The following is a 22,423-nucleotide window of genomic DNA, read 5'->3' on the forward strand; positions in this document are numbered from 1 at the left end:
CATAGAAAAAAGGTCTCAAGTTCAGTCCCTTCAACTGCCAATAAGTCAAGACAGCAAGCAGTGTGTTCGGTTAAGATGACCTCCAGCATTACACCAGACCCTTCCTGCTTTCTCTGGGTTAGAGCGTCAGCTAACTGCCTCGAGTGTGAATGTAAGATGCTTGACAGTATTTCAGGGTTTAGCATTCATTTACACCTTGGAGGTCACCACTCTATTTTGTTGTGCCTGTAGAAGCACCAGGCGGAACACTATAGAGACTGCAGGTGTCATCTGGGTAACCATTTCATCTTGCATTAAGTGAAAAGGCTACCTGAAGACCTGAATGAGTAACTCTTTCAAAAAGACATAGAAAGGCAGGAAGGAAAGACTACTATTTTAAAGAAATGCCTAAGAGAAAGTAGAGAGCTTAAAAGCCTGGACAAGGTAAACAGAGAATAATCAGACTTCTAATTAAAGGTGGTCTCAGGCTAGCCGACCAGCTGACCTGAGTATGAAAGTGACATTTAGGAATAAAAAAAAAAAATTAAATAAAAAAAAACATGTAGCCGAGAAGATTTAATGAGAGAGAGTCTCTCCACTTCCCTCTCCCTGTGGGGAGTGACCTTTACGACTCCCTGGTGACAACGCTCCCTCCAGATTTATTGGGCCTCTCCCTCGGCTGCACTGGAATAAAGAGAAGAGTTGCCTCACCATCCAGACGCTGACCTTTAATTTGACACAGGCGGGGACAAGCAAGGTGCACGAAGCCTGGCCGGCCAGCAGCATCAAACAGAAAACTGGACCAGCAGTGGCAGAAATGAGTTAAAAGAACCAAGACCTTGTAGTGGCGCCTTTGTTGATAGACTTCATTTCCACCTGGTGCTTTGTGTGCAGAATAAATGCGTGTGAGATGAATGTCATAGTAGTCTAGCGAGAACACTGGGTATTCACACCCAGACACATTGAGGGATCAAAGGAAACAGGAAGTGATTGTTGAAATAACACTGACAGGTCTCCACCTAAGCTAGCAGTCAGCTATTGTCTTCAAGTGTTAATCAGAGGTAGTCACCCTGCCTAATGTCACACGTAAGTCTAAGATATTGAAGGAATATGTGGGAAATTAAACTAATTTGCTTTCTTACAGAGAGTTAGATGAGAAGACTGATACCACTCTCATACCCCAAATATGGAGCAGCCAGTTAGCTTGGCTTAACATAAAGAATGGAAATGGGAAAACAGCTAGCTTAGCTCAATTCAAAGGGTAAAAATACACACCTACCTGCAACAGAGACAAGACTTTGGGAAGTCACTACTCCTGGAAATAGTTCCAGCATGCAAATCCCCATAAAATCACAAGTCATTGTGTGTTGAGCACGCAAGGTCCTGGTGGGTGGATTTTTTTTAACCTTTGGTAATAGACAGGCAATTTTTTTAGCTTACAGATATCAGTGGTATCAATCTTGTCATCTAATTCTGTTCCAGAAAAATATTACCATACTGGCCGAAATATAAGAAAGAAAATGTTTTCTAAGATTTTTCAGGCCAATACAGTATTTCTTTAAGGTCCAAGCAACAATCGGGCCACCAGTCCCAGTAAAGTGAGTCAGGTCATGCAAAAGGTCAGCGGTCAAGCACACAGTTAGGAATGTACAGACAGGAATAAATATTTGTGGATGCATGTCCTCACCCAAAGCCTCGGTAAAGGTGGTGCATTTTAAACTGCTGGGACATAATCCTACATTTTGTACATTTCCTACCATTTTTGCAATGGTATGTCTCCTCTGCCTGCCTCAGCAAGCAAAGCAAGGGCATATCACCACTTCTGTGAAGTTTGTTACTGTGCGAGTGTGGGAGAGACCCACAAGGAGCAGAAGCCATAAACAATAATGATTTAATAATAATGAAGCTAACCCACTACAATTACATTGCCATGCTTAGAGAACCCAATTAATTCCTGTGAAATAAATCTCCATAACAGCAATACACAAAATGATGCCCTTTACTGTGATCATTGGCATGGTGGAAATGTGTGTGTGTGTGTGTGTGTGTGTGTGTGTGTGTGTGATCTCAAAGAACATTGTGAAAGACATTAAAGCTTTCATACACTTACTATTATCTAAAGACATTTCACAAGTGACAACTACAATTGAGCTCAGGTTACAAACATTTGCAGAAACACTAATATAGCAACAATTGAAGGATACTTACAAACCACTATTGAATGTGTAATTTATTTTTCCTTTAATTGTACATTGATTTGTTTTATATTTAATTTGTTGTACATCACTGTGTGTGATACAAATTTTAATTTGACTTTTTCGATATTTGACATTGATTGCTGTAAAGCACTTTGTTAACTGTATTGAAAAGTGGTTATTATTATTATTATTATTATTATTATTATTAAGGTACTGGTTGGAGGGAATTTGGGATAACAGATACTCTTCTGTGTTACTGATTAATTATCACAATAGTGAGTCTTGTTGTTTTACCTTTCTATTCTGCTGGGTAGAGGACAACTGGGTAGTTAACTCAGTGAGCCCGTCGTTATCAGTTATTGCTGATCATTTAACTGAATGTGATATTATGTAAGTTAACAGTAATATTTTTTTAAGCGACTAAAAGCCATCTGTTAATGTCTATTTAAGCGCTCCAATGAGCAGCATTGTGATTTAGCAGCATGGGTTTCATTCCTGTCATGTCAGTAAAGCTATTTGAATAGAACTGTACTAAATAGAGAAACAGGGGGTGGGAAAGAGAAAGACTACTACTTTTAATCAAAAATGATAAACAACCACATTAAGGAGATTTTACACCTACTCAATTACACTAAATTCAGACGATTACGCTTGTCTAAACCCTTCACCTGGCCCAGGCCACAGGAGCAGTCATGCAGTACTGCCACAACCAGTGTATCCAGTCCAGCTCTCAATAATAATGAGTTCAACGGCACAACTTACAAAATCATATAAACATTCCTTACATTAGAGGCGGACCTTCTGTCTACATACTAATAATAACAATTTTCTTCGTTAGTGCTTTACAGCACACTGCTCTATAAACTACTACATATCACATAATAAAATATCTTTTTTATAATGGTTCCATTAAACTGAAGCCTGCAGACAGAAAAAAAAAAGTCGACAGAAATGTGAATTCTTTTAATTTGGGGTTATGGTGTGAAATTAAGATGTGAAACTGTCATGGGGACAATTGTTCCTTGTTGTCTAGTAGGTGTGGTCCAGGAAGCAGAGGTTGGAAATTCATGAAATAAAATAAGGAGTACAGACAAGACAGCCATTGCTGTAACTGTGGCAGTATGGACTATGCTCATTTACTGCAAAAAGACTGCGCAAAATATTACTGGCTGTTCCTGTAATGTCCCTTTATAGCACTTAAGAGGTTCAAGGCTGTTTCATCTGTTTCTCCAGCCACAACAATTGGTGAGATGGGATTTGCTGCTGAGTCACTGATGCCACTGAGACAAACACGGTAATATATATACTTCATGAGTGGCCTTTTATTAGACAGATATCCCACGGAAACATTTTTAAATTGCTTGACTAGAGAAAAGTTTTTGTATTGATATTAATAAAATTACTTAGTTGCAATTTCCATTTGTGGATTAAGTTAGAAATGCACATTTTGATGACCCTACCGAGCCCAAATTAGACAATTTACTAATGTTCAAACAAGCTGCAACACTTCTCAACTTTGAGGGTATTATCCCACTCATACCATGGCCACTTGCCAATAAAATGCCATAAGTGATCAAATTAAAAAATATAATTTCCTCATATGACTTTTCTGTTTAGAAACACCAGGAAATATAATTTCTGGGCCTCAGAATTCCTGCCACGAACCGTATTTGGTTCTTTATTGTACATCTGTGGTACTATTAAGAACTAAATGCCCTTGATACCATTAAGAACATTTACTAACTTGCCAGCCTGCACAACAAAAGCATTGTACAGTGGTGGAGAGGAGACTGTTGGATAGTATATGACTCCAGAGAAGCAATTTCCTTGTTTCCATTTATGAGGTGAGAGTGAGACTCAGAGTTGGCCTCAGATATAATATTGTTTTTTTTAGTGTGCACATGGACAAAAGTAATATATAAATAGACTGTTATTTCCCTCATTACGTGTTATTTCCTGCCTGTCTCTCTCTGTGGTGTTTATTGCCTGGTTAACTGTAGTCTTGGAATCTCAGCATGCAACATTAATTGTACATCATTCAGAGAAGAGAAGCATCAGCTTCAGGTGTTTAAGAGTGGAATATATATATTTGTTGATTGCCTGTTTGCATCTTGCAAACACATTAATTTAATATTTGAGCAACATTGAGTGTTGCTCAAATATTTGTGTCATGAGTGTACGTTACACAGATTTCATGCTGGAGAGTTAATCACATTCTGCAGCTTTGTATTGCCTTGCCCAATGTATATTTACCTTTATGTCATTCAGCTGATGCTCTCAACTGTGTTGTCTTAGCCCAAAATTAGAGGATTGGTGTCTTGCTCAAGGACACATCAGCAGGATATAGGGTTATTGAACATATTGGCTGCACATCCCTCGTGCACCAACATCCTCCTGATCACAACAAAATACTCTTTCAGGATATGGTATATTGTAATTAGGTTTATTTTGGGCTCAAATAAAATGTTGTGAGCCCATAGAGGTCACCTCATAATGACAGCACTGATGCTTTGACAAGAGCCGTTAGGAAAATAAACGAGACCACAAAAAAGGATATTAAATATAGCTGAGTTCATCTCTAATGAACCAGGCAGATGTTTTACTCTGAATATCCGGCCTGGTAGAGCTTGTAAACTGACTGTACTTTTGTTTGTTGGTTTGTTTGATTGGACATCTGTTAGGCTGATTGCTGTGGTGTGTTTTACACGGTTTCTGTTTTTACACTGGTGTTTAAATATTTATTGTTAAGGTTTTCCTTGGTTTTGGTTGAATTATTGGGGTGTAACCTTACTGAACTTTTTTTGTTCATTTAATTCTCTTAACTTCCTGTCACTATCGCCGGCTATAGTAAATACAAGTAAAGAAGTCAGGGTCCTGATCGGTTCTCGGAAAATGCGTCCCCATTTATGAACTGACGCCACCACTGCAGATATGTGCAAAAAAGACGATCTTTAGCAGAAAGTTACATTATGCATTAACTGGTTTCCTACTAACCCAACTAGCTTACTGTGTGTTGCAGCAGATTGATATTTATATGGTGAATAATTACAAGAGCGCTGAAGTTTAACTTATCAGAACAATGATGCAGGTTATTAAGTTTTAACATTATCTGCAGTTGCCACAAACAATCAGTAAACCAGACAAAAAATGTTTTTGACCAAAAATGTTTTTGGTCTAGAAGCTGACTTACAACATTAAATAAAGAATTAAAATAGGCTACAACAAATGAAAATTTTATTAATAACATAAGTTTGAATAATCAGCTTGTGGCACAATAATAAGCCCATGTCTTGGGAAACAGTGCTCTGTGTAATGGTGTAACTAACGAGATAAGTCTCCTCTTGTTGGACTGACACATATGTTGAACGGCTACACTCAAACAACTTCTGTTATGATATTGTTATAAATAAAACACAAACACCAACACAGTCACCATGACTGAATTATAACAGTAACACGACTGATCCCAGAGCTGTGTGGGACATCACATCTAATTAGCACCACTGTGTAAATAGCACATAGTCATGTTTGTCAGACTGCTGTATTAGAAAGTCTCCCATTTTCTTCCAGCTCTGGCAGTATTTCACGCTGTGTGTTATAAAACAGAACAGGTATTTGCTAAAATGTCAGGCAGAAGGTGATTACAAGCAGCAGATGTCAATGTACACAACGCAGTGTAGACAGGAAGTTAAAAAACTAGATTTCGAAGTCAGAGCACTTCCTTGATGCTGAAACGCATAAGGTCATTATAAATAACTGACAGATCAATTGACTGTTCAGGAAGCACCACCCAGTTAGTTATTGTTGCTACACTATCAGTGATAATGGAGGAGATTTAAGGCTCGTGCAGGCTATGCAAATTTAAGCGTTGGCAGATCGCCGTGCACTACACAACTTGACGTCTTGTGACGGGAGTCTTGAAGTCGTTGCGTTCACACTACGTGACTGATTGGTGACAGGGGGTCACACACTACACGAGCTGACAACGGCTGTGTCACCCGATGGCTGGTCCCCAAACCACATTTTGTCAAGAAAACACACGTGAAATGTGAAACGGGAAATGACGCGACACTACACACGAAACAGCTGTTGTTTGTTATTATAAAGATAGCAATTATAAAGACAATGAATATCTCATTTCTTCTCATTTCTTGCTATTCCATGTCAGTTTCAGTCCAACAGTTCCAACTGTTGCTAGCAGTTTTCTATCAGCTGTTGCTTGCCAGCTAATTAAACGTTAAACGTAAGCTTCATGGGTTGGTTGAAAAGTTGTCTACCGCTGACTTTTAAATGTTTCAAGCTTTAAAATAAAAACTCACAGGGATCTTAAATATCCCCTCATGACTACATGCATGTTATTCTGTCAAAGGACTGAGGCTAAAGCTGCATACCCCAAGCAAAACATTGATTTATGTTAAAAGCATACAAATAAAGAAACTGCATTGATTTTGTTTTGCAATGTACGGCTGGTTCTAGTATTCTAGAAAAATCTGATATTTCATTTTAACAAAGCCCATTTTAGCTGCTTGCCTTGGACAAGTTAGAGGTGAGTGTTATATTGTTTATATTTTCAAACAGTAGGCCCAGTTTAAATGTTACAAGGGAAAAGGCTTTGAGGATGAGGACTAACTGATGTGTTGAACGTAATGCTATCTCAGATAATGAGTTAAGCAGGCTGTAAATTTGCAGATCTATTACAGTAAGACAGCGCTACAAACATACAAAATAATTCACACACAGAGTAGAACAATATTAAGTGAAAAAAGTAAAACTGGGACGGGTGGTTTTTGGCCTGAACATGTAATGAAGAGAAAAACTTCAATTCTCCCCACACAGGAGCATCCTGTTGAGCAGCCGATGGCGCTGGCTTTGAGCAGACCTGTCTGACACAGACATCAATGAGGTCGGCCTTCTGAGGCTAAACTTAGGAATAATAATTAATCTTCTTTGACATCATCATCCTCAGTGTCACCTAGCAACCATCTATCTGCATTAATAAGAGCACAAAAAAGGCCTGTCATGGACTGCCTAGGGTGGGGCTTTCACTGGTTTCAATGCAAATGCCAACATGTTGGAGTAGTGAAGTGGATGTTAAATCCACTGAAACTCACTTGATCTATCTTCTCTATTTGTAAGCATTAAAAGCTCATTATAACATTTTTAGCCTGAATCTAAAGTAGATTTCAAAGTATATATAGTGTGGGATCTATAAAGGGAGATTTACACAAGATGCGCTTGTTTGACTCACTAACAGAGGGTCTGACTCACTCTTATTTACCATTTCACCAGGTGAGAACAAAACAGAAAAACGCATCATCACCCACTCACTCGATCTTTTTCTTAAATGTTTTACATATTTTTTAAGTCCCCTACAGCGATTATGTTTGGTACGAGGAAGCGAGGAAGAGGTGAGGGGACTGCAATCATTTATTTGTTTTCAGCCTTGTGTTAGTAAATGCATCTTCTGGAGAGAAAATTAAAGTGAAGGAGGAATTAAATAACGTTCATTAAATGTTGATGAGCTCGATTGGCTCTACCAATCACCTAGCCAGATAAAAAAGACAAGCAATTGCAACTTTTTTAAAGAAGTCTACCGGCGTACACCACAGTGTGTGCACTCAGGGACATACACACATACACAGGTGCCCAAAATTTACTCATAACACAACATACGTTTGATAATCAAACTAGTCTCACTAACAGACAGGATTAAGTTCTAAAATGGCAAATACTTATTTACTTTATAACCCCCCCCACACACACACACACACACACACAACACACACACACACACACACACAGAGTGCAGGAGGTACAGATTCAAGCCTAATAGCAGTAATCCACAGGAGTAAAGAGAGACCAAACTGCCTCTCAACTGACAACTGGAAATTGCAAATGGCAATGTGTTCAGGTGAAAGACTGTGGCTGAGTTCCTCACCGTATTTACTCCTGGAAAATTGGGGAATAACAGGCTGTCATATGGTTTGACACATCAGCCTTTGTTAAAGAAATTACCTTGTTCTTCGCACAGCTCTCTGACGCTCAGCCTCCTGGACAAATTGTCCATTTGGCGAGTGCAGACTAAATGGAACTACGTCTTTGGCATGTTACTCTACCAAAGCACAAAGAACCGGGGCAGATAGGAATCCAATTATCCAAGGCAAATAATGGATGTCTCATTTAAGATGTGCAGCTGTTGCAACAGTAATGGCAGTGCCACAATTTTCCTGTCTCTATCAACTGCATCATCTTCTGCTCAACACTAACTCATGTATAGCCATATACTACAAGCTGTCAGGCATTACTAATCATAATAAATCCTTTGAAGGCACGGGAAACATGGTTGTCAAAAATAGAATATTTACTCACATGTAGCGTAGGTGTGGATTCTGAGCAAAAGCTCGGGCCTGGATCACCCTCAGGTTGCAATTCATGATAGTTCTGAAATAATAAAATACAGATGAAACTGTGAAGAAATCACGTAAACAAAGACATCTCTGTTCTTCCTAGCGTGGGCACATAAAAAGACATGCACACAGTATCACAGTTTTATGATCATGTAACTATCCTGCCTTATTTTGGTGCTTTATTTTGCCTCACAAGAGTTCACTGTCAAATGTGTTACTTTTTCAGTTTGAAAATGTTTAGTCATGTGAATAAACTGAACAATTTTAGAGTTCCTTGTCTAAAGTCCAATTATTGAAATGGAAATTCACTTTGAATCAGCCACTTCGATGAGAGATTTGTGAACTTGTGTGTCTTTATTGTGAAGCGAGTGAAACCTCTGATTAGTGCAAACATTCTAACACATTTCCTCATTGTGTCAACTTGTATGGAGCAAAAAAAAGCTGTGAAATTAAGCTAATCCTCATTTTGCTGGGGACCCCATGGAATCCTCTCAAGGAGTCCTGGAATTCCCAGCCCCCCAGTTTGGGAACCACTGTTCTGGGCTACAATGGTAATGACTTCTAATCTTGTAATCACAGATGTCTCTCTCTGAAGAAGTCATTGACATCATCAGTGAGCGCCTCATAACGCAGTGTGCTGATTATACCCAGCTGTTGGTGCCAATTACCTTCTAGAAATCTGATCGCGCCTCTGTGGTGTTTGACTGGAATGTGGCATTTCATCACCCAAAAATTTACAAAGTGGGACACCAGGACTTCTAAGGCTCCTTGAGAGGGTTTTTGTGGCTCTTGGGAACAGTCCAATGGTCTTCCCAAAAAAATGTACAGCAGTAATTTCACTATTACTTCACTCCCTAGAAATTAACACAATAATGTACAAGGATCCCAGCAGTACTAACAGTTATATTGAACACAATCATCTCTATAAACAGCAGTCATTTGATGTTTGCTGCATTTGATGTGCTTTAAACAAGTCAGAAAGCTTTAAACACATTTAAGTAAACAGTACAACAGTAACAGAACAGTAACAATACAGGATTTTTTAAATCCTTGTGTCAACCGAGTGAGCACACAGCACTTCACCAAAGAACATCTTTACTTGAGGGGTGCTTTTGAACTACCTTTAAAAATCTTCTTTTTATTCTTCTTCTTTAAATACATTTGCTTTGTTAAAGAAGAATAGATAAAAGTTAAGACAAGATATAAAGGGAACATGTAAGGCCAAAATTGGGGTAGATGCCAACTGGCAACTGCCTAAAATAAATGCACACATTTGAGTACATATGTTGGAACAATGATGCACCAAAGTAACAGGGATCCAGCTAGTTATGGTCTACCTAAAGTGGCAATGAACTGATCCAACTAACAAGTATTACAGCTCCATTGTTGAACGGCAACTATTAAAAAGATATCAGTGAGCCTCACTGTTGCACTGAGTGACTTGTTCCTTCATTACCACGAACACACACTGTAGTTTATTTTGACTCAATCCCACATACAGCATCCTACTGCTATTAAGTACTCAAATGTGTATTAATCCACAGCTGAAAACGGTCTGAAACTAACACACTATTTATTCCTGTTTTGACATAATGTTTGCCAAGAACTACAATGCCCGGCTGTTTTAAGGGAAAGGATTTTTTTTTTTAAAAGATTCATGTCCTGAGTAGGAACCAGTGGGCTTGGGGCTGAGAGCCACAGAAAGGCTGGTGAAGTCTGAAAGAGAGACACGGACTAACCATAGACTGTATATAAGAAGGGACTAACACGCTGTTGGTTTTGTTTTTTTCATGGGATTTGTTGACAATAACAAAAGTATACAATATAACCAGGCCTTTCCTTTTAAAGTAACTACAGTAAATTGCCTGAAACGACTTCTCATGTTACAACAGATACAGCAGCCTGTAGACTACTTTTAGTGTTAATGCTACACTTGTAGAAAGGTGAGGATAAACTATGTTGGTCTTTACAGAATAAAAGCAGTTGGAGAATGCAGGCAGCTTTTTATACTGTAAAGTTATATAACATATTCAACAAGTCATTGTTTGTTTAAATTAATTGTTGTATCTTTTTTGCATTTTATTCGGATAAAGGTGAATGAGGTAAAATGAAGTGATGTAAGGTTTGCTAGAGTAAGCTTTTCCTCACTCATCCCTCCATACTGCAAAACAGCCTCACAAGGCATCAGCACACAAGGTAACAGCCCTTCCTGGGAAGTCCCGACTCCAGCCGGGGAGGAGCCAACGTCCCCAGACAAGGCAGCAGGAGAGAGGCGGTGGTAATGAGAAAAATGCTAATTTAGTGGTGGAGATATTGCACTTGGCCTCCCTGATGAGGGATCAAGGGGATCAGGGGAGAGGCCAGCTCTGACTTTGGAGGGCAAAGGAATACGGTTCTCTGCGGAGAGAGGGAAAAATGAAGAGGAAGAGGAGGTCGGCAGGCAGCAGCTAAGGGAGGGGTGGCAGGGCAAGAGGATGTGGCCTCTTAGTTCAGGGTAGCAAAGGAGTGTAATATTGCTTTAAGAAGTGAAGAGATGAGAATTGAAAAAAGAATCACAACGCAACAGCAGGGAACCCTAATTCAATTTTCCCTGCTGCTTTTTAGCATTATTTGTTCAGTGGCTAAGCAAAGTGAAGGGGATGTTCCACCACCGCGTGGCTGTCGAGAATTAAAAGCTTGTTTAAACATCTGCTTTTGTTATTATCAGAAACACACCCTTCACTCCCTCTTCTCTACACACCCTGACTAACACCTTGCCATCTCCGCTGAGAATTAGCTGGGATTGTGTCACATGGGATTGTGAGAAGTATCTGCCATTAAATCCCAATGCGTTGCTGGTGATGCTGCAGCGGCCGCCACTGAGCTGAATTACTGTTCTCATCTCTAGGAGAAAACCATTGGCCTCTCTGCGGTGAGCAGACGGGCAAACATGATGGAAAACAAGGATTAACAGCGGTACAGGTTCCAGATCTGCAACACAGTAGGAGTGTGTCTATCACTGGTCTCCCCTCGCTCCCTTCCAGATAACAGCATCAACACTCACAGTCTCTGCAGTCCAGTGTAGAGCTCCATATCAACGTCTCTCAGAGTCTGCAATCCTGTCCAGTTCTCTATGTGTCTGTAAACAAAAAGAAAGAGAATAGTAAATGAGAGGCCCCTGTTCATCCGAGGTGAAAGGAAAACAAACCAAGAGATGTGATGGGAGAGAACACTTTTTCAGGGGTTTTTTCCCCAGTAGCCTACCAAGTTGCAAAATAACTCTGTGTTGTCAAAGTTTTTGAATCCATATTCATTTAAATTGCAATTATTGGAACAGTTCTGACAGAGCGCTCTCTGCTGCCCTCTGATAGATTTAATTGCCAAGAGGCAGCTTCTGAAGCTTAATCTATGTGTGGGAAAGTGTGAGGGGGACAGACCAAATAAAGAGTGCAGATGACTTTACTTCAACTAATACTATCACTAGACTCCCAGGGAAAACTCTTTCTATGTGGCGGGATAAAAGAAGGGAAGCTGGTGCCTTTGAATTAGCTTTAGGAAAAAGAGCATTTGTAAATGATTTGTTTGTTATGGTTTGGCAACACTCATAGGGCACACCGGTTTCAATTAAGCCGGGGAAATGAGGAGCTGCAGCAGAGGACATGGCAAAGGCTTTATTGCTTTGTTTTGGAAAAAGGAAAATATGATTAAACGCTAAAGGGAACTTCCTCCTAAATGTCAAATTTCAAATCAATGCCATGAAAGCAACAATCAGAGTTTTTTAATGGCAGCATGGCAGCTGACTGGCTGTTTGCTACAGAAAAAAGAGAGACATACAAGACAGACATATAAATACATACCCATCCATATACAGTACATGCACATGGAAACACATATCAGTCTTGCAGCCTAAGCCTGAGATTTGAATTGCCCTCACATTTCATCATTTGGAATGAGTTTTGTGATCAGATAGCAGTTTGTATTTTATGCCAGCAGCAAGAAAATAACATTCTTGCAATTGGTTTTGGCAAAACTTGCTCCTGTAGCATATCTTTTGGCTCTTGTGCATCTGGTGTACAATGATGAGGCAGCATCTGAGACATTCTGTTTATTTGAGCACTGCGCTCCGGGGTGCATCACCTGCTTTGGTGGAGAGGAGGCTACAGGTCTGCCAAATGTAGCCAGCGCTGATGGAACCCCACCATGCATGACTTTATTGTTGGCTACTGGGTTGCCAATTTTTTTCATGAAGGCTGGCAGGTGGGAGCAGTTAGAGGTAATAGTGATAATGTTTCAGGGTGTTTTTCCAGTAAATGAGTTTTAAAATCCTGGTTCCATCCAGAATATCAGCGATTCTGATCCTAAGTGAGCTGAGTCACAGAACATTGAGCTTGGATATGCCAAATGGATTGGGAGATCCAAACTCAGTGCAAACAAAGTCTGATTTGTGCAGGTGAACAGCTGACTTCACAGGCTCTCTATCACGTCGCTCAAATCATGCAGAGGACGTTGCACTTCTAATACAGAAATGTCCAAATAAAAGTGCTCAACAAAATGTTATCGTATAAACAGTAGAAGCTACAACACAAACCTCCAGAGAACGAAGTCACAGAAATAAGGAGAATACATCAATGATTAAAGTAAATATTAATAAACAGACATCTGTTTTTTTTAAAACCACAAAAATCAAACAAAAATCATCCCTCTTGGATGTAAGTCTCTGAAAATAAACATCCAGACCGCATGTTTCCATTTCCTAAAGAACTTGACATGTCTTGATCTTTGGACCAAAGTTACATTTAGCATTGGAGAGTTTTTATAGCTTTTCAATAAAATATAGTTTTGTAGTTTTTGTGCATGACAGAAGTGAAAGAAAAGAAATGCAAAGAAATCTAATCGAAAGCAAGGCCTTGTTGAAGTTGATAAACCTAAATGCCTCAATAAGGAAGTGGCCACGGAGCGTCACTACTTTTGTTACACCTAAAGCACTGAGTTGACTGGTGCAGCACATTCTCACATGAAAGTAAGTTTCCTTGAATCTAGCACTGTGGAAGATTGGAAGTTTGAGTCACAACAAATTTAGCCAAATGTATAAGAAACATCTCCTATCATGTTAAAAGACCTAATGTACACTTAACCTTGTTCTGATCTTAGCAGTATTTTTACGACATACATGACCGTTGGAGTACTAGCGACAATAATAAACACGTAATGTAGGTTTAGGCCCCAAGTATGGCCATCAGAGGTCACCACCTAACAATAAACGTAAATATGGGTTGTAATAAGCTGCCTGCACATACTATAAAAACGGCTGTAATTTGGGGGACAGTTTTATACTGTTTTTGTACTCATTGGAAAAGTTTTTAAAGGATTTTAGGATCTACAGTGATTAAATACACAAGGCAATTTAATCAGCTTGCATCAGGGGGACAGAAAGATACTGATGCAATATTATGATATGAAAAAAACCACTATAATTTATGTGAGAATAAAATGTTTTCATTTGCAGCACCGCTTTATGCTGTGATATGATTTAGCACCATCCCCATTCTCATCAAACGGCTGTCAACAAACAGCACAGAGGAAGCAGGCAACACCTCCCTGAAGACCTGAGCACATTTTCTGCTCAGAGCCTCTGATTGTCCGCGGCACATTGAATATGCATGTGGATTAGACTGCTGTGAAAAGATGGATATGAATAACAAAGTTGCCATGATAATACAGGGGCATCCAGGCTCTGTCCTGTTATTCACAGATCTTTGCACAAATAAAATGGTACAAAAATAAAATCACCATAATTCAAAAAGTAATGGAGTTGCAAACATTTTACATTTCAGACATTCAAGTAGACGCCAGACTTCACAATGAGGGAGACAGTACAAAATTTTAAATCGCTACTTTGTCAAAATGAATATTATACAAAAGAAAGGAGATTTGAGCAAAGGAAAGAACAGTTGTGAGGGTTTTTTTCTTGACAGCATGATTAGTGTGAAAGTCTCTCTCCTTTATGTCTATTATATGTCTTTATATTATTTGTTCTTTGTACAATACAGCACAATATAACACAATATTTTATGACAACCCTGTTTTCTTAAAGGGCTTTCTAAATAAATATGACATGACTTGATTAATAACGAGAAAGAACAAAGGAAATGAGCGGGATTCTATGAGAACAAATTCTACAGGCAGATCTACTAGCTTGCTCTCAAACATACAAGCCTATGAAACTGCAGTACAGCCACCTTCCATCTGCTTTAGAAAATGGCCTCCAACGAAGTACAATCTGAACTGGGTGGCATGGTGGTGCAGTGCTCGAGGAGAACACCCTGGAACCAAACAGTAACAGACTCGATCCCAGCAACAGCCATCTGTTGTGTTGAAGTGGCCCTGGGCTACGCACCCAACCCCTACCTGCTATCTTGTTCTGGGTTTGTCATTTCTTAATAGGTGAACACGACAAATAACAGTAGGCTACAAAGGCAGAATTTGAAAGTAGAGAAGGATATCAATTCAAACATCACAAACTGGATTAAAGCCTACGATAAGCTCTCTGCTCTCCTTTCGCAACTGCTGATTTAAGGAAGTTTGTTAACGACAAAACTATTGAGCGAGCACAAAAGAAATCTGAGCAGTAATTAATCTGCTATTTCAGATGTGAGACATGGAGGGTTTTGAAAGGAAGCTAGGACAAAACCAGAGTGTAATTGACGTTTTGAGCCTCAATTAGAATTATATTGGAAGATTTTTTTTATTTTTGAGCAAATAGGATTATTCTTGCTCAATACTTTTTATGGATACTTTTGGATTTTTGTATGTTAACACCAACTGAGAGAAGAGCTTGATCTGAATTGATGTAGTATTTAAGTCCCACCCGTTTAGACCCCACCTTCTACGTGATGCCAGGCTGTGGTGGGCTCCGTCAGCGTTTTCATTTGTCTAAAAGACTTTAACTGTGGAAAATATACTACCCTTACATCAACATATGGGTGTGTCCTGCTAGAGCAGTAAGAATTGATTTTTGGCCACTTAGGGGCAGTGAGGTGAATGTGTTAGCAAGCAGCTTATTTACACATCCAGCCAACAGGGAGAAACATTAGCATTCATTTGGAGCCGTGTCTCTGGCCACCTAATGAACGGAAGTCCAATTTTAACTCTCCTTTAAAGGTGGAGAATGTGATTCTAATCCAATGCACGTCTTTTTGTCAAATTCAGCGAATATGTCCTCATGGTCTATTGGCTTTCTGTTCTGTGTGTGCGCTGAAAAAAAAAATCTTGTGTTTGTACACAGGCCTGGCTCTGTAAGTGGGAAATAAAGAAAGTTTCAAAGCCAGGATTTACGTGTCAGGTAGCGTTAAATGACTTGCCCACAGACATTCAGCTTACTTTCTAGTTGGTCAAGACGTGTTGTTGTTGTGATGTTAGCCATTGTAGCAGGAGAGTGAGTGAGTATCGCTGTCTGGAGCTGGTGTGCTAGATCTGGGACCGTTTTGTCCTCTCTGCATATTAGCTTAACTGTAGCGAAAGTTTGCTGAATGAACACGATATGATTTTGATACTACACTATCACTAAACCAATCCCCCGTCTGAAATGGGTGGTAATGTAAGAACAAGAGACACGAGGCTCCCAGCAGCACAAACACCAAATCTCCTCTGATTCTGCCCGTTGTTTCCAATACTGCTGTCTGTCTGTGATTTACGACTTTGTTGGGATGATCTACAATGCTTGCGCCACCGCCTTAATGGGAAAATGTTTAATAAAATAGAATGTCTCTGGTGTGTTCCTGGGATATTGATCTACACCCTGCCTCCCTCTCTGTTTCAGAGAAGCAGAGCAGCACTCTTCTACAGCCCAAACACTTCAGAGTGGGGATGCGGTGGTGTAGCACTCCTCTAGATTAAAGCACACCCCTAACATCAATCAGATAACCTGTTTCTCTTTGTGTGTTTTTTATGCTTGACTCATAAGTGTTTCCAAGCTGCATTGTAAAGATGGGGCCGGGAGACGCATGAAAAGGACACAGAGGAAGTAGCAATGATGAAAAACAGGAAAGGAAGCTATTTTCCCCCCAACATTTACTGCAACTGGTATGCTGGAACAAGCCATCCTTCAAACCAATCATGAGGGACATTTGGCATTCAAAGCTTGTAAATGGGAATCAAGTATTACGATCTCTCTGGTCTCGCTCACTGAGACAAACCCACGCCTGTTACCTCTATGCAAATGCAATCACACGCACAGGCAGACAGATGTACCAGCTTCCTTCCTAATGTATGAGCCTATGAAATTATATCCGCCTTCCATCTGCTGGTCAGAGTCTGATTTATAAAATGGCCTCCAACAACAGTATTAATATACAAAGCCAACTGGTGTGTCTTTTCTTCACCTTTATTTCTCCAGACAGCATTGTTGGAACCCCCCTGCTTCACATTCATACGTTCACACAGGTTGATGGACACTGAGATGCTTCACCAGATGAGTTGGGTGGTGGAGTGCCTTGCAAGTGCACTCTCACATCAGGTGCTAGGAAGGTCAAAGTGGAGAAATCACTCTTATTTCATCCCTGCCTTGGTCACAAGACACACAATGAGCGTTTTACTTTGATAAATAAAGGTTCAAATTTAAAATGATTCTGTGTTCGGATAGAAACATCATAAAAAATGGGCCCCCTGCTCTTCTCCACTGTACTTTTACCAGAAAAATATGAAAACTGGGCAAATTGTGACAATTTGTCTCAATTACATATAACAGCAGAGACTGTGAGCTGGGGAATCCGATATCGATATAAAAGTGACAGGCAAAATTGACCAAATTACAGCTATATTAAAAATGATTCCCCTGCATAGAAACGATGGATTCAGCACTAAGGATAAAGCCCAATTTTCCCTAAAACTGCATCTGAAAATCCATGGCGACAGACAAATGGAGGGGGAGACAGAGAGAGAGAGTAGTCCAACAGTTCAGTACAAAGTGAAATGAAAAAATAGCAGGAATGAAATTTCAATTGATTGCTTTAGTCCTCAGAGGTTTCCCAGGGACTGATCCTCTGGGGGGGGAGGGGGTGTCCAAATTATGGCCCGAATCAGTTGATTGTACTAAGTGCTGGCCATTATTTAGGCTACAACACTGTACATTATTTACAAAGTACACTACAAATTTTGTGTAGTATATAATACCTAAATGATACCTACATACACGTTGCTTTTCAAACCTTTAACAGGGTGGTATTATGTTCATTTAGGGGTTGTACCAGAACAGGTTTCCGTGGTTTAATTTTCAAAAAACACCATATTTTTTGTCATACTGCACATTGCTGCAGCTCCTCTTTTCACCCTGTGTTGAAGGCTTTGTTGTAGCTATGCAGTGATATATCTTGTCTCTAAATTATTTTTATTGGGAGTTGCACATGCACAGTTCCTAGTTAAGGACTAGCCAATCAGAAGCAGAGAAGGGCGGGTAAGCGAAAAGCCGGTAAACACGGCTTCGGTTCAGCTGTATATGTTCCCCTTACCAGTTTAGCAACATGGACTGGAGCAAGAGTTTGAGATTGGTGAGTTATTAATCTGTAACAAAAGTATCTTTCAGCCATAAAGTTTTAACTGAGCTCTGTCTCTACATCACAGTAACAACTTTATGTCCATTGACTGCCTGGAGGGTAGCTAGAGTTTGGAAGGAAGAGGACAGGTGTGTGCTGCAGCTCAGTGTTTTTCCACCGGTGTTTTTGAGGGCGTGTCGGAGTAGCCGCTTGGCGAGCGTTATGACGCGCATTTCCCTTTCATCCCTGTGACGTCACAGGGATGAAAGGGAAACAGCTGGACTACAAACGAGCTGTTTTCAGGCAGTTCAGAGCAGAGTTTTCTGTGGGAGATGGGAACTCCCTTTGGGACGGACTTTGAGCTTTTTCACTTTGCAAACCTATTACATGCACAAAAAAGGTATATAACTCAATAAAGGAGAGGGAAAAAGCCAAAAGCATAATATGACCTCTTTAATAACTGGAATTAAATATATACAGTGCTGTTTAAATTAAACCGACATTCTTAGGTGCTGTTCTGTTTTTATAATCGTAAAATCAGTATAAAAGAGGGTCATATTCTAGCCCTGATTGTAATAATATTCTTAGTGAATAGTATTCTTCCTGGTTATTAACTCAATATGTTAAGCCGTGAGAAACACACAAAGACTCACAATGTTTGATCAGTCATTTTGTTACAGTAAGAGGGCTTCGCATAGTCTGGACACTACTATAGCCTTTGGGCTATTGTAGAAGCCTGTAATGTGTGTGTGTGTGTGTGTGTGTGTGTGTTTGGTCAGACAAGCATTGAAAGATCCATTTTCAGAAATCAGCATCAGCTTAACTATAGTATCTTGACTCTATTGTGTGAAAATAATGAACCGTGAAACCCTGATACTTAATCATTTATATTAAAGACCCTCATGGTTTCATCATTTTATTCTGCTTCTAAAACTAAACTCCAAGTGCAGCTGTAGGCAGAGTGAAAATAACTATCAGCCAGTTTACCATTCAGTTCACTTCTTGTATGTTTGAGAGCTGCGCTGTTCTGATGCCATGCCTAGTGTTTTAATGCTGCTAATATTTACAGCCAGGATGCCGTCCAAAAGCTGCCCCCAGACTGTTCTGTGTCACTGGTTTGCCGATCCATACTTGGGTGGAAAATACCTAAGCCTCTGAGTGTCACTGTTCGCTACAGGCTCAGCCAATCCGCAGCAGAGATTTGGCAGGGCTAAACGTCGTGGGAGCATTGGTCTGTGCTCTGAAAGGTATCAACACTTCGCACATGACTAAGCTCAAGCGTTTCTGCCCAAAATGAAAATGACTATAATTAGTGTGCCATTTTGCCAAGTGTCATCAGGCTATGATCCTCTCCGGAATCAGCTCCATGCTGGAGTTAGTCAGCGGTAGCTCAGAAGGCGATGGATCTGCACATCAACGGATGTCACTTTCAACACTGTAAACCTCCATCTGCGCAGGATAATAAGCAGAGTACATCAACACTGTCAGCACACAGTGATCCTTATACCATTAAAATGCTCTGAATCGTAAATACAGGTCATTTTCACAGTGCAGAGTGCACCCTGAAAGTGCCTCATTCATGAATGTATAGAATGTATGTACATTTGTACATTTGTATGAACATTTAGAGGAGTGCACTTAAAGTACAGTGTGAATGGTGACAGTGAATCAAAACAGTAAAGTTGTGGGCGGTAAAACCAAAACAGCGATTTAAAGACACTAAAATGCTCATGTAAGAAACATCTTACATATATTCGCAGACCGATTGATAAGTGCGCTTAATTAATAAGTTAACAACAATTTCTTAGAAAAGTATATGAGTTCGTCCAGCATAGTTTTGTAACACTTGAGTCAAAATAAAATAATCGAATTCAGGGACTGTCTGCTACCAATGTGAACAAGGAGAATCACAGATGAAAAAAGTCCATAGCACACCTTTAGTTGTTTACATCTGTTGGACAGTAAAGGGTAGCTGAAACCATTAATAAATGAACAAAACAGAGAAAGAGAGGCGAAAATGTTGAATTGAAGCATGTATGGGAAATTATTTTTAACATACAAAAAGATCTAAATGATGAGGTTTTATTCAGTCCAAGCTTATTGGCCATGAGAAACTAGATGAGGGAGGGTAGGTCTTCCCATTCACAACCACAACATAACCTTAGCATGATCCACAAGGCTTTCTGCTGCTGTCAGCAGTTATACCTTAACTCTTCTCAGAGCTCTACTGTCCTGCTGAGCATGATAATGTTTAATCAAATAAGTGATCGTATAGCACTGGATTCCTGCCAGGACTGCCATACTGCATGCAAATGTGGGAGACCTTAAGCACAGAGATATGCAGCGCACAAAGTACATCCCATCTGGAGACATGCATAATTACTGGAACGATATACATCTGACATCGCTCTGCACACAGTAGACACAATATATATGGCTATACCATGGAAGATATGAGCTATAGATTAGGATAGCACGCAGAATTGGAAAGGATAGGATAGAAAAGAATACAATATAGGATGTGATAGGCTGCCAAAATGGATAGGACAAGTTGGGAGCGCATAGCATATACAATATAGGATAGAACGTGAGATAAGATAAGATAAGAATATAGGATAGGATAGACTATAAGATGGGATAGAATAGGATATGTGATGAGATAGGATAGAATACTGGATATTGGATTTGATATGACAGATTAGAATAAAGTGTAGAATAGACTTTGGATTCACCAACTTACCTTTATGTTAAAAAGACACCGCACTCTACATTCGACCACCTTCCTGATGAAGTGGCTTTGAAAAACAATCCTCTGGGTTATCTTATCTTTGATGTCAAAACCATTCATCAGTACAGTGTAAAGAGGAAAGGAAAGGAGATGTTCAATGTTCAACAGGAGGAGGTTTGGAGTATAAAGAGACATATTGTGCAGTGAGCTGCATTTAAGGGGCTTTGATTACAGATTACGATGCCATCTGTTGTGAATGGTGGTCACGCTATACATGATGGGCAGCATATTTGATATAGGATGCTGCCGCTCCCCGCTCATCTCGGGCAAGGCTGAATAAAGACAACTCTCTGACGGCCAGTGGTCCACAGTGGGATAACTCAAGTCCTGGCAGAGACCACGGAGCTCAGCTTACAGCATGAGGAGTGGATTAAATGTTCTGCGCACGTCCTTCATGGAGCTAGTCTCCTCCAATTTCAGGATATGATAAATCTGCAGCTGAGGGGCATCTCTCCTGGAGAATTCAATTAGGTAAGAAAAGAGAAGAGGATCACAGCGATATTAGAGAGCTGATCGGAGCGCTCCACAGCCCTCCCAGTAATGAACCGCTCCGTTCCTCCACCGTGACTAGATTGATTTGACTAGCCGAGCTCAGAGTTCATCCTCTTTTTCAAATCACTCTCAAAAGGCTGGGTGTCGTTGTGGAGGGGAGAAGTTTGAAGTTTAGAATTGGATTGAAATATGAGCGACAGTTTGGATTGAGGGCCGGGGAGTGAAGGGCCAACATGTTGAGATAATCTTTATGGAACTTTGACTTTTTCAAACATGGAAAGACTTGACCGATCCCATAGAATCCACCCGGATCGATAATTCTGCTCTGTAATTACTTGACATCTCGGTTATTAGTTAAATGTTCTCTCAGTGGCCTGACTCTGTCTCTCTGATTTCTGTCTGCAACAAATGGAATTTATTCGTGAATTCATGACTGTGTCAATTGCTTCTAAGTAAACATTCGCCCAATGTGACACTACTGAAACTGTTCATGTCTCAGTATTGTAATGAGTACTGTATGGTTTCATAATGTATACATTTTATTCATGTCCAAATTCTCCATCCAAAGTTGAGTCAGTTCACAGTCCTGAAAGTGAGTCTCAAGGATGTACCTAATCATGCGGGTATAAATAGTATAATTAGATTTCATAGCATCTGATAAGAATGTCTATTATGAGATTACGCGACAAAGGCATGACTATTATCACAATTATGTAACAGAGAAATTACCTGGGTTGAATGTGACTATCTTCAACACTTATCACGTTATCTCTATTCAGTTAGTTCAGCACTTCAACCTTTGTGTACCATATCTTTAGCTATTTTAACAATATTTAATATGCAGATTTTCTACTATCTTTTTTTAGTAGCACCAGTTAATCCCCAGGTCATTTTTTCTAACCAGGCTGGATGCACTGAACAGTTTTCCTTTAGACCTTGCCAAAGAAAAGTCCATCATCAGAACTAGGTTGTAACCCAGCTCCTAAAGTCTAGCATGCACTTACAAAGCCGAAATGTTCAACAAACATTTTAGCATTCAACCCACTGTCT

General features: G+C 39.9%; 1 protein-coding gene across 4 annotated transcripts in view; it reads right to left on the minus strand.

The window, feature by feature from the left end:
* Positions 1–22,423, minus strand: part of ntrk3b (neurotrophic tyrosine kinase, receptor, type 3b) — a 186,780-nt gene that overhangs the window by 147,764 nt on the left and 16,593 nt on the right. For all 4 annotated transcript variants that reach the window (XM_038702148.1, XM_038702145.1, XM_038702144.1 and 1 more), the window contains exons 2-3: positions 11,628–11,702; positions 8,547–8,618 (exon numbers count right to left, since the gene is read on the minus strand). In XM_038702148.1, coding sequence (XP_038558076.1) covers positions 8,547–8,618; positions 11,628–11,702 — 147 coding nt within the window. The remainder of the gene's footprint in view (positions 1–8,546; positions 8,619–11,627; positions 11,703–22,423) is intronic.

The sequence above is a fragment of the Micropterus salmoides genome, unplaced genomic scaffold, assembly GCF_014851395.1.
Source record: "Micropterus salmoides isolate LMB-PRFRI ecotype aquatic unplaced genomic scaffold, ASM1485139v1 Ms_hic_scaffold_6, whole genome shotgun sequence".
Taxonomy (NCBI): domain Eukaryota; kingdom Metazoa; phylum Chordata; class Actinopteri; order Centrarchiformes; family Centrarchidae; genus Micropterus; species Micropterus salmoides.